An 11,816-nucleotide genomic window follows, 5' to 3' on the forward strand; every position below is an offset into this window, starting at 1 on the left:
GTTACAGAGCGGAGATAATCCTGGGAAACATCATCAAGAAGAAGTGCTGGAGGTAATGTATAATCTTGTTTGTGTGTGTGTGTGTGTGTGTGTGTGTGAGAGAGAAAGAGAGAGAGAGGGGGAGAGAGAGAGAGAGAGAGAGTGTGAGAGAGTGTGAGAGAGAAGAGAGAGAGAGAGAGAGAGAGAGAGAGAGAGAGAGAGAGAGAGAGAGAGAGAGAGAGAGAGAGAGAGAGAGAGAGAGATGGTGGATCCAGCATCCATCTTTAGTGTGGGTTGCAATGACGATCTTTGCCTGAGAGGCGATTCACATTATCCCCAGGAAATCTCAGTTTATCGCAGCTCCATCGCTGAAGTAGCCAATCCTCCATCTCGCTATCACTATACCATGCTGTAACCATGGCGATCACAGAAAAGTTTAGAGAAGCTTTTCTGACCGCAGCTACGCAGAGACTCAGAAGCGGCCCAGTCTGTAGGCGGCCCTGGCTCAGGCAAATATTGATCTCATACTTTCATGCTGCGCTACACCTCTGTGAAATTCCCATCGGAAATCCCTTCTCTTTCCTCATGTTCTGCTCGGGCGGTAGCCATGACTCCTCTGTAACTCTGGAGGTTAATTATTCATCGTTGATGTGATTGGAACCGCAGCGGATGTGTCTCAAGTTCAGACATATCCTCCATGTTTTTATTCCTGTGTGAGTGTGAACGAGTCTGCTACTATACATAATGTTATCCTCCAGACTTCTGACTGGTCTTTTGGCCTCGATGTCTGTCTCTCACCGTTTCCGCCTCGCTGACAACCTTGCCTTCTGTCTGTCTGTCCTTCTCTCCCTCTGTCTGTCTCTCTGACCTTGCAGTCTGTGTGTGTTTCTACAGGAGATCCAGTCTGGTCATCACCACCAAGCTCTACTGGGGAGGAAAGTAAGTAACTGCCTCAGCACCACACCAGGAGACCACGCCTCCTCTTCCACACTGTCGCCCGGCCCAGGGCCATGAAATTGGATCCAAACTGCTTCCCGACATGTCAACGTCGAGAAAGTCCCATTGGCAACAGGAGAGGAAAGTGCGAGGAGAGAATTGTTCAAATGCTCCAAATGCCTACTCTGCAGTCTTGTTGTATCGACAGCCTAAAGAGCTCCTGGTGTGCATTAGTCACACTGTCTTCATCTCCTCACGACTGTACGGAGCCTAGGGGGAAGTTAAAAAAGCAAGTACATCAGACCTCTAATATGCTGCTCAGCTCTCGATGAGGCTGACTGAGACAGTTGTGGTTCCCCTCTGAGCTGGTGGAGACTGGGATCATTGTTGGGTCAGGACCGGAGTGTGGGGCTGAGTGCCGCCCAGAAGAGCTGGCTGTGACAGAGGAGTAGAAAGCCAGCTCTTCAGAGAGCGGAGAGGCTGACTAAATAACCGTCGAGCAAGCAGTTTGAGGACCAGAGAAGCTATCTGCCCGTTTGCAGACATGCACACACGAACACACTCATAATAGAAACACACACAAAATACACACACACGCAAAAACACACACATACACACACTTAATAAATACAGACACACTGAGATACACACACATACAGCTGGTGGAGATGATAACCCACTTGATTTCAGATTTTGCACTAGTATGTTACAGTAATTGGACAGTCTCCTCTGAGCCAGTATGAATGATTATAAGATGTAGAAACTGCATTTGTGTGTGTGTGTAAGTGTGTGTATGTGTAGGTCTGATAGATAAACAGACATCTGTGGACAGATAGACAGGAGGACACTTTTGCAAGGTTGTTTTGTCCTTGAAAAACATTTATGAATATGCTGAAGAGTTATTGATTTGCAGCTTGTGAGAGGCTTGCATGAAGTATTCTGATGTGTTTGTGTGTGTGTGAATCTGTGTGTGTTTGTGCGAGTGTGTGTGTGTGAATATGTATGTGTGCGCTCACACATCTATTCCTCCTGTCTTTCAGAGCCGAGACAGAGAGAGGGCTCAACAGGAAACACATCATTGAGGGTAGGGTGTGGATTTCCTCTGCTTCATCTTGTCCTCCACACCACCCCATTACTCCTTGCCTTAGTACTCGGCCATAATCCCTCTCTTTCATCTCATCCCTCTCTTCTCTCTCCTGATTGATTTCTTTTCTCTCCAAGCTGTCAGCTGACCTGGACCTCCCCTCTGAAACACCTGTACTGATATCCCCTCAGGCCCCAACACTGGCTGAGGCTCAGATTGTCTATTTGTTTTGCTTGTCTCCAACCACAATGGGTGACATGATAGCACCCACAAAACGCATTGAGTCCTCTCTTCCCTCCCCTTCACTCCCCATCCCTCCCCTCGCTTTCTTTTCGTTTTCGCTTCCTTTTCACCCCTCCTCTCTCACCCCTCCTCTCTTCACCCCTCCTCTCTCACCCCTCCTCTCTTCACCCCTCCTCTCTCACCCCTCCTCTCTCACCCCTCCTCTCTTCACCCCTCCTCTCTTCACCCCTCCTCTCTTCACCCCTCCTCTCTCACCCCTTCTCTCTTCACCCCTCCTCTCTTCACCCCTCCCCTCCCCTGGTGTCTTGGTGCCTGGCGGTCCTGTCCAGAAAGCAGTGGTGCACTTCTAGCAGTGACTCAGCTCTTCCACACTGTTATTAACATTCACATCAGACTCCCCAAAGTAAAGAGCGACAGATGGGTTATCGCCAAAAAAACTACGAGAGAGAAAGGAGGACCAAGTGAAAAAAACATTGAGAGAGAGAGAGAGAGAAAGAGAGAGAGGAGGGGGTGAGAGAGAGAGAGAAAGAGAGAGAAGAGAGAGAGAGGGAGGAGAGAGAGAGAGGAGGGGGTGAGAGAGAGAAGAAGAGAGAGAGAGAGGAGAGAGAGAGAGAGAGAGAGAGAGAGAGAGAGAGAGAGAGAGTGTTAATTGGAGTTTGAGGTTTGTGAATGTGCTGGTGAGGGTATGCAAGGTAAAGAGAGAGAGAGAGAGAGAGAGAGAGAGAGAGAGAGAGAGAGAGAGAGAGAGAGAGAGAGAGAGAGAGAGAGAGAGAGAGAGAAAGAGAGAGAAAGAGAGAGAAAGAGAGAGAGAGGAAGGAAGGAAGAAAGAAAGAAAGCAAGACAGGGAGACAGGGAGAGAGAGAGATTGCACAGACCATTAGCTATAGCCCAGCTGCTCTGTCCAGAGGATAGATGACTGTGTGGGGAAACCCGCCTCCCTGTCACCGCTGGTGTAGCGGATGTCACTGTAGGCCTGATGGATGGCCAAACAAACTGGGCAAGAAAAACTCCACCACTGTGTCCAGTGGTTAAGAGACTCCAGTGGTAGAATAGCAGCCAGACTGAATGTGGAAATGGAGCAGCTGATGGGTTATTTACTGGGAGGAAAAACCTGACACAGAAATATGATCAGGTAACATTGCAGACAGTACTGAAAGCAATCTGTGTGTAGGGTTATCCATGAACAGAAATCTGCATGTTGTCCCCACAGCCCCTGTTTAAAAACCTCCTCTCACGGTACATCTTTGTTTACCTATGCTTTCCAGAAAGAAAGTCAGAGCTGTGAAATCTGTGAAAACTGCAAGTCATGGATGTGCAGACTGAGATTAGGGTGCGTGTAATGGGTGTTTCTGGGATTATTGCCCTTCTGATGACAGTGCAGGGATTAAGACATTTGAATAGTGATGGGGAGAGCACTAGGCCCTCTCTGGATTTGCTCTGATGACTTTGACACTAATCTCTCACACACATACAGAATACACACACACACACCCACAGATACAGAACATACACTGTTTAAAGATACACACGCGAGGCAAGAGCGCATTTTTCTCCTCCCACCTCTCCTTCTCCTGGGCTACATCCCTCTCCTCTCCTTTCATCTGTCTGTGGAATCCTCTGTCTGTGAATGGGCCTGATCTGTCAGACAATACTTCATTCATCTTTCTCTCTCGTCCCCCTCTCCTCTCTGCTTCCCCCTGTCTCACTTCCCTTAGGATACCCAGAGTAAAGCCCAAAAATGTACTCAAGAGAGAGAGAGAGAGAGAGAGAGAGAGAGAGAGAGAGAGAGAGAGAGAGAGAGAGAGAGAGAGAGAGAGAGAAAGGAGAGAGTGAAAACTCTAAAGCTCCCTGCTCATCCATCCCTTCTTCACCCAGTAGTTTTTGCTCTTTGGCGTCATCCTTTCCTGTAGCGGGCGTTTCCTTCCAAGCCGTCGCAGCCTAACCTCCTTCTCGCCTCTTTCTCAGTCTTTGGTCCCTGCTCTCCCTTTCTCTCGGTCTCCCTTTTCATTGCCCTCTCCCTCTGTTTCCCCCAGGTCTGAGAGGGTCTCTCCAGAGAATGCAGCTGGAGTATGTGGATGTGGTCTTTGCCAACAGGCCCGACACCAACACTCCCATGGAGGGTGAGTGTCCAGGGGCTGGGAGCTGGGAGTGGGGGAAACATACAGCATTGTGTCTCTGGTTCTGTTGCACTGTCTCTCTCCGTGATCCGTGCATGTGTGAGTGCGTGAGTGCGTGTGGTGGGTGTGCATGCGCGTGTCGTGTATGTTGTGCCCCCACATACCCCTCCCTATTCTACTGAAACAGGATTATCTGCCCCCTCGGGGTAGCTGGTGTATTTTTGGGTTGGTCTCAGTGGATAGACAGACCCTACTGTGCTCTCTCTCTCCCCCTCCTTCTCTGCAATCTCTCTACCTCTTCTATTCCTTCCACTCAATATCAACCTGAGGATCTGTTCACTGTTCCCAATATAATCCTTCTCTACCCATCCCTCGTTTTTCTTGCTCATTATAGATTGCACCTTCACACTCCTGACCCCTCCCCCCCCCCCACACACCCCCCCACCCCCTCTCTCTATGTCCCTCTTTCTCTTTCGTCTCTGTCCCTTTCTGGGTGTGGTACATATTCCAGAACCAGGCCCCAAACAAACTCTCTCAGCTACAGCCATGCCTCTCGCTGAACCCCAATTGAGCCAATGGGAAGCCAATCTGTCATACTTACCATGCACAGACTCAGCCTGTCAACACCACTGCTGGTCAATGGCAAACAGTTAGCTTCGCAGCCATGAGTACACACAGATGATAGGCTGCCTCTGTCTGGAGATAGGCCCCTCCCACAACACTGTGACTTCTGATAGATAGACAGACAGAGACACTTCTACCCTGTACTGATATTGAGACTCTGGAATGGATGGATGGATGGATGGAGGGTTGGATGGATAGATGGATGGATAGATATATAGAAAGAGAGAAAGAGAGAAAGAGAGAAATAAAGTAAGAAAGAGAAAGAGAAATAGAAAGAGAAAGAGAAAGAGAAAGAGAAAGAGAAAGAGAAAGAGAAAGAGAAAGAGAAAGAGAAAGAGAAAGAGAAAGAGAAAGAGAAAGAGAAAGAGAAAGAGAAAGAGAAAGAGAAAGATGTATGTACAGCCTTCCACAGTGTATTTTGCATTCATGTCCATTCACCATTACAGTACAAGGTCACTGTCTTGATTCATCATTCTGAAGGTCACTCTCTATAACCAGATGTAGAGAGCTTGAGACCACATGCATACACAAGTCGATTGACCAATGAGACACTCAGGATTAAACTCAGCTTCACATCACGCCCACACACTCTCCCACCGCAAAAAAAGGGTGAGTTCAAATGTCAGTTATTTATCACGCAGTGATTTCTTTCTTTTTTTAACACACATACTCACACCTACACACACCTACACACATACCAACAAACAAAGAATAAAGTGGGTGTTCGGAGGAAGAAAAGACAGTGCTATGAATGTCAAGTACCATTGAACAATTAATTATAGCTTGCCGACGTTGATGATAATCATGGCCTGTAAAATGGCTATTGTTTACAGGATGTGAGAAAATACTTTCCTATTTATTTACAGAATGCGTACCGAGTTTACAAACGATCAACGCTTACTCGTATTTTCTGTTTTGCTACTTTATTGGCTTCCGAGCGTGTGTGGGAGACGACCCGTGTCTCCTTCTGGGCACGTGGGGTGATGTCAGGGGTAAAAGTCTGATTTTATTCCCGTTATCCTCTCCCCAGCCTCTCGCCTCCCTCTCCCAGGCTCTATCCCCCCTCTCTGGGGCTCTATGCCCCCTCTCTCGGGCTCTCGCCCCCCTCTCCCCGGCATCTCGCCCCCCCTCTCCCCGGCATCTCGCCCCCCTCTCCCAGGCCTCTCGCCCCCCTCTCCCCAGCCTTTCGCCCCCCCTCTCCCCAGCCTCTCGCCCCCCTCTCCCCGGCGTCTCTCCCCCCTCTCCCAGGCCTCTCGCCCCCCCTCTCCCCGGCGTCTCTCCCCCCTCTCCCAGGCCTCTCGCCCCCTCTCTCATGCTCTCTCCCCTCTGTCTGTTCTTTCTTCCCAGTCGCTGAGACACGGGAGCGACCAGAGACAGACAGCTTTCCCCCGACTGATGCTGTGGCTCTCTGGTTGTTTCCAGTGAGGCTGTCAATTACGGAGTGTGTTTGACTTGAGGGTTAGAGGGCAGCTGGCTTCCGGGTAGACCTGACATGTTGCCAATAGGAACATCTTAGTGATACACACACTGAATGCATCCACAAAGAGCTGACTGGAGCATGGCAAACGGCAGTGGTCGATCAGAAGTACACTCCCACCATCCGGCTTCAGGATTCCAGTTTCTTTGATAAAGCTTGCAATATTTAATAAGTCCCTGGGAGACAGTAGAGTCCCTGAGTCAGAAAACTAACCAAGCTGGAAGGAGAGGAGGTAGATGGAGGCATACAGCTGCTGACAGAGGAAGAATAAATACATTTTTTTTCAATCATATCCTCAAACAGCTGCTATATCCAGCTCTCTATTTCCCTCTCTTCTATATATAAAAAAAGCATACCGTCACAGTGAGCAGAGACTGTTCCTTCACAACCATCTGATGCTTGTTCACAGACTCCCATTGTCCTGTTAGCTCCTGCCTACACCACCCTTTCTGCCTGTCCTCACTGGGAGCCTCATCCCAGCAGAGAGATAGGGAGGTGAGGAGTGGGAGGGAGGGAGGGAGGATGGGAGGGAGGTGAGGAGTGGGAGGGAGGGAGGGAGGATGGGAGGGAGGTGAGGAGTGGGAGGGAGGGAGGGAGGGAGGTGAGGAGTGGGAGGGAGGGAGGGAGGGAGGGAGGTGAGGCGTGGGAGGGAGGGAGGGAGGGAGGGAGGGAGGGAGGGAGGGAGGGAGGGAGGGAGGGAGGGAGGGAGGGAGGGAGGGAGGGAGGGAGGGAGGGAGAGGAGGGAACATATGTTAGAAAAGGGCTTTAATTAAGGCTTGGAAGTGTGGAAGAAAACAACAGTTTAATGAAAAGTATCAGCCCACGGATTGTTGTGTGTGTGTGTGCATGCATGTGTATGTGTGTATGTGTGCATTTGATGTAGTTTTGGTTGCAAAGGCAAGTGAATTGGCTTGGCCTATTCTCTCTCTCTCTCTCTCTCTCTCTCTCTCTGTCTCTCTCTCTCTCTCTCTCACGATCTTTAAAAAATATGTCATGTACAATTGGTGCCTGAGGAAAGCTGAAAGTATCCACTATTGAGACCATTGTGATGTGCATGGTTTTTAGTTGTATTCTATTTGCTGTGTTTCTGATTTTATCATAGACATTGCAGTAATAACCCATTGTGTGTCACCAGCTTAGCCCAGGTACATTTACAAGTACGTACATTCTGATCAGCAGTGTTTGTTTCAAGATCCCTGGCTTGTCATCCATCTCTGCCCTTCTTCCCTCCCCCTTTCCTTCCCTCCCACCCTCTTTCTCAGAACAGATGTACTGTTGTTCTTCCCTGACATTCTCTCTACCTCCCACCTGCCTCACCCACACACGCTTGCTCGCTCGGCTGTGTTTTGGCTCGGAGAGCGAAAAGACTGGGGAAAGGAAATGAGGATTTTTTTTTCTAAATCACACACTGTAGGTTCATGGCTCCTTGCTTTTCTATTTCTCCCATTTTTCATACCACAGTTAACAAACACTTCAAAGTCATTTGTGTTCAATACAAGGCTGAGAATCGGACTCTCGTCTCCCTAAGAATCACATGTAGAGAATAATAGGTTTTGGTCTCCTCCTGGTTGGTTATACCCCTTGTTATATCGTTGTTTTCCCCAGTACTTGAGTTCTTTCAGTCTCCTATTGGAACTGCTCTCTAAGGGTCTCCATCACCAGAACTAGCCTGCTGCTAGCCTCAAGCACAAACACAGGCTACAAAGGTCCTCCACGGCCGACTTCAGCCCCCCTCAACTGTTACTACAGTGATAATAACCATCGCAAGATGCCACTTCCACAATCACCCTTTTTTTACTCAGTGCATTCACTCTCTTCTCCCTGCAGTATTCAGTCACATTAATACTAGCTCTGCCTCATCTGCCTTGAAGCTCTAATGGTTCAACTCAAGTCAATCGAAAGACAATGTTCACTCTCTCCTTTTTTTTTACCTGGTCTAGTTTGTTTTAAACGTCTTCCTTTTAGCCGTTTGCCCTGAGGCTGGTCTTTAATGGGTTCTAACTGTTGTCTTTTTGCTGAGACTTCTTAGGCAGTTATATTCCAATCAGAGTGGAGCTGAATGTACATTGTTATGCATCTACTTGATGTGTCAACCTGACCTCAAACCACAGAAATAGAGTGCCGTTTTCAATCAAGTTGGAAATCTAATTTCATCGTCTATGGCTGGAAAAAAAATTGATTGTCTTGTTAAGCTCCATGTGTGTCTTTGAGGTAATGACCGTGAAAGGCAACTGTGTTTGGATAATGAGGAAGCTGGCACCCTCCACTGTCTAAAACCTGGCCCTACAAGTCTGTACTCACTATAACTCCCTCTCTAGGATTTGCACACAGCACTGAGCCATCAATTGCCTGACAAAGGGACAAAACAGATCTCCTCTGGTATTGTAGGCGATGGTGATCTCTTTACTCTGTGGCTCTCTTTGGTCATGCATTGGTTTTCTGTGGAGGGTGTGTGTAAGTGTGTTGGTTCTATCTCTCTGCAGAGATCGTGAGGGCGATGACCCATGCCATCAACCAGGGAATGTCCATGTACTGGGGGACTTCACGGTGGTCTGCTATGGAGATCATGGTAGGTGGGAACAGAATGGTTTCATAACGCATCAAACTAGCTGAAGCAGAATTTGCTCAGTGAGCAAAACAGTAGGCTGTTTAATGGGTGAAAACTTTAGAAGGAAAAAAAAAAGCGAATGAAGTCAGTAAAGTTCAGGCGCAGTCTAATAATGCCAAGTTATCTTGAAGCTTGACATGAACTGGAGAGTGCAATTACCGTTAGATAATGCGTTAGATAATGCGTTAGATAAGGTGAGATCCTTACGAAAACATTCAACATGTTGCCTCTGTGTTCGACCACCCCCAAATCCCTCTCTCTTCTCATCAATTGTTCCCTCAGGAGGCCTATTCTGTGGCGAGGCAGTTCAACCTGATCCCTCCGGTGTGTGAACAAGCAGAGTACCACTTCTTCCAGAGGGACAAGGTGGAGACGCAGCTGCCTGAACTCTACCACAAGATAGGCAGGTGGCATCTGTCCTGACCGTTCATGCGCAAGCCAAATCATTTCGAGTCTTTCTCATCTAACAAACAGTCGGGTATATATTTGGAAGCCAGCCTGATACTGATTCCTGTGTGTGTTTGCAGGTGTGGGGGTGGTCTCTTGGTCTCCTCTTGCCTGTGGAATCATCACTGGGAAATATGAAAACGGTGTCCCTGAAACCTCCAGGGCCTCAATGAAGGTATTGAGTACATCTGGTGTTCTGGTGACGTCTTGTTATTACGAACTGTGCTGTCAACCGCTTATGTATCTCGTATTTGATTGAGGCGGCACCCATTGTAGCTACATCTTTTAGTTTGTTTCCCCTTCTCTTCTGTCTTTCTCTTGTCCAAGCCCTACCAGTGGCTCAAGGAGAAGATAGTGAGTGAAGATGGAAGGAAACAGCAGGCCAAGCTGAAGGAGCTGGCTCACATTGCTGAGAAGCTGAGCTGTACCCTGCCACAGCTGGCCATAGGTATGAAGGGATGGCCTCCTGTCATTTGTAGCGGTGTACAAAAAACTCTCAAAAAGTTGTAAAACTAAATGTTCTTGTTGTGCAGAGAAACTGCCATCCTAAGTCCTTGGTGGATTTTCCATGCCTTTAAGTTACTGGTTTGTTACTAATGTAGTCTACAGGCAGACAGAGAGAGGACAGCTCATCAGCACCAATCTCCTTAATCACTTCCTCTTTGAACTCTCCAGACAAACCCTTATCTGTTAACTTCACCTTACTCTCCAGCTGATCCATTACACAGCTTAGAGAAACGCTTTTTAATGCTCTCATTCTATTGCTCTTTCATGCTCTCTCCTTCTGTCTCTGTCTCTCTCTTTGTAGCTTGGTGTCTGAGGAATGAAGGAGTGAGTTCAGTGTTGTTGGGAACTTCCAACCCCACACAGCTAACAGAGAACCTAGGAGCCATACAGGCAAGTAACAAAGCTTGGCTAAATGTACCTTCTGACACGTGTTTTAGGTTTTCTTTGGTGGCTGTTTTACTTATTAAGAAAATATCTGGTGCAGAGAAAATGTAGTAGGGACATTGGCCAAACAATATAATTTTCTCAATTCATTACAATAGTTGATTTACCCTTTAACAATGTGCAACATTTAAGTGTTATTTGTTTGTTTATCTTGTATGCATGGACTGCAGGTTATTCCAAAAATGACAGCAAACATTGCTACAGAAGTTGATCACATACTGGGAAACCAACCTCGTAGTAAGAAGGACTACCCCCACTAAGAGAACACACACAGAGAACTGGAACCCAAGAAGCTGGAGACTCTCTCAGCCATGGCACCTCAAAATGTGTGCCCGACCTTGTGTGTGTGTTTGTGTGTGTGTGTGTGCGCGTATGTGTGTGCGTATGTGTTCTCCTGTCCTTACCGAGGTCAACCAGTAATCCAATGTTGTGATGTCTGAGCTCCTTAACAAAGCATGCATGTTACAGCTATGCCACAATTACAGCTAAACCCAGTCTGTTCAACCTAGGACGCTAAGATGCAAGTCATGACATAAAACTATAATGTCCTAAAATCTAAAGACTGTATGGTCAATTCAAATTAGTTCCACCCCTCAGGCTACATTCTGATGCTTCACAACGAATGCATTTATAATGAATGCCCAATCAATGGGGTGATCTTGTCAAAGCCAAGAACTATGTCCATGAGGGAGGGACTTTTGATTGGTGGGCCAGACACATCTCTACATTACACTTCATAAAATAGTGATTAACACATTATTACATTAAAAAACACGTCTAGAAAACAGTAATGAACGAAACCATGTTCCCCTGCAATGTAATGGCATCCTGTTTCATTTTTATTGTCATCAATCTCATATTGTTAAAATACCAACAGAGCAAAGTTGGATTGAAGGATATTTCAAAACAACTATAAATGGACTGTTACACTGACTATTTTCATTGTATGTGCAACTGCAGTAGCTTGTATATTGAGCAGTGAAATGTATTACAATACCGTATTTTTGATTGAAAGAATGCAGTCATGGTTTACCCTTGTGTAAGCATTAAGCAAGTAAACAATTGTAGATAAGCTGTGCCCAGAGGCTCCTAAATGTATTTTATTGTTGTTGTTGATTTGTACATATATAAATAAATATCCAGTGTGAGTGTCTGTAGCCTGTGAGTTTTAATGAAAACTTGGTACTAGCTGGAAACGTAAACTGGTAGGGCAGATCAAAAAGATTTTGGTGATTATGTATGGAAGCAAATTAGTGACATAATAAGGAATTCAATACTTAATATTGAAATTTTATTGAAATATTAATTTATTAAATGTTTTAAAACAAATATGATTAAAAGTTCAAGATT

General features: G+C 46.8%; 1 protein-coding gene across 2 annotated transcripts in view; it reads left to right on the plus strand.

Moving 5' to 3' along the window:
- kcnab1b (potassium voltage-gated channel subfamily A regulatory beta subunit 1b) overlaps positions 1 to 11,546 on the plus strand; it is a 28,730-nt gene extending 17,184 nt beyond the window's left edge. For both annotated transcript variants that reach the window (XM_047027651.1, XM_047027652.1), the window contains 10 exons: positions 8 to 52; positions 874 to 918; positions 1,956 to 1,999; positions 4,276 to 4,362; positions 8,944 to 9,029; positions 9,351 to 9,471; positions 9,596 to 9,690; positions 9,843 to 9,963; positions 10,324 to 10,412; positions 10,637 to 11,546. In XM_047027651.1, the coding sequence (XP_046883607.1) occupies positions 8 to 52; positions 874 to 918; positions 1,956 to 1,999; positions 4,276 to 4,362; positions 8,944 to 9,029; positions 9,351 to 9,471; positions 9,596 to 9,690; positions 9,843 to 9,963; positions 10,324 to 10,412; positions 10,637 to 10,726 (823 nt within the window). In that variant the 3' untranslated portion in view covers positions 10,727 to 11,546. The remainder of the gene's footprint in view (positions 1 to 7; positions 53 to 873; positions 919 to 1,955; positions 2,000 to 4,275; positions 4,363 to 8,943; positions 9,030 to 9,350; positions 9,472 to 9,595; positions 9,691 to 9,842; positions 9,964 to 10,323; positions 10,413 to 10,636) is intronic.
- Positions 11,547 to 11,816: the final 270 nt, after the last annotated feature.

The sequence above is a fragment of the Hypomesus transpacificus genome, chromosome 10 (genome assembly GCF_021917145.1).
Source record: "Hypomesus transpacificus isolate Combined female chromosome 10, fHypTra1, whole genome shotgun sequence".
NCBI classification, from domain to species: Eukaryota; Metazoa; Chordata; class Actinopteri; order Osmeriformes; family Osmeridae; genus Hypomesus; species Hypomesus transpacificus.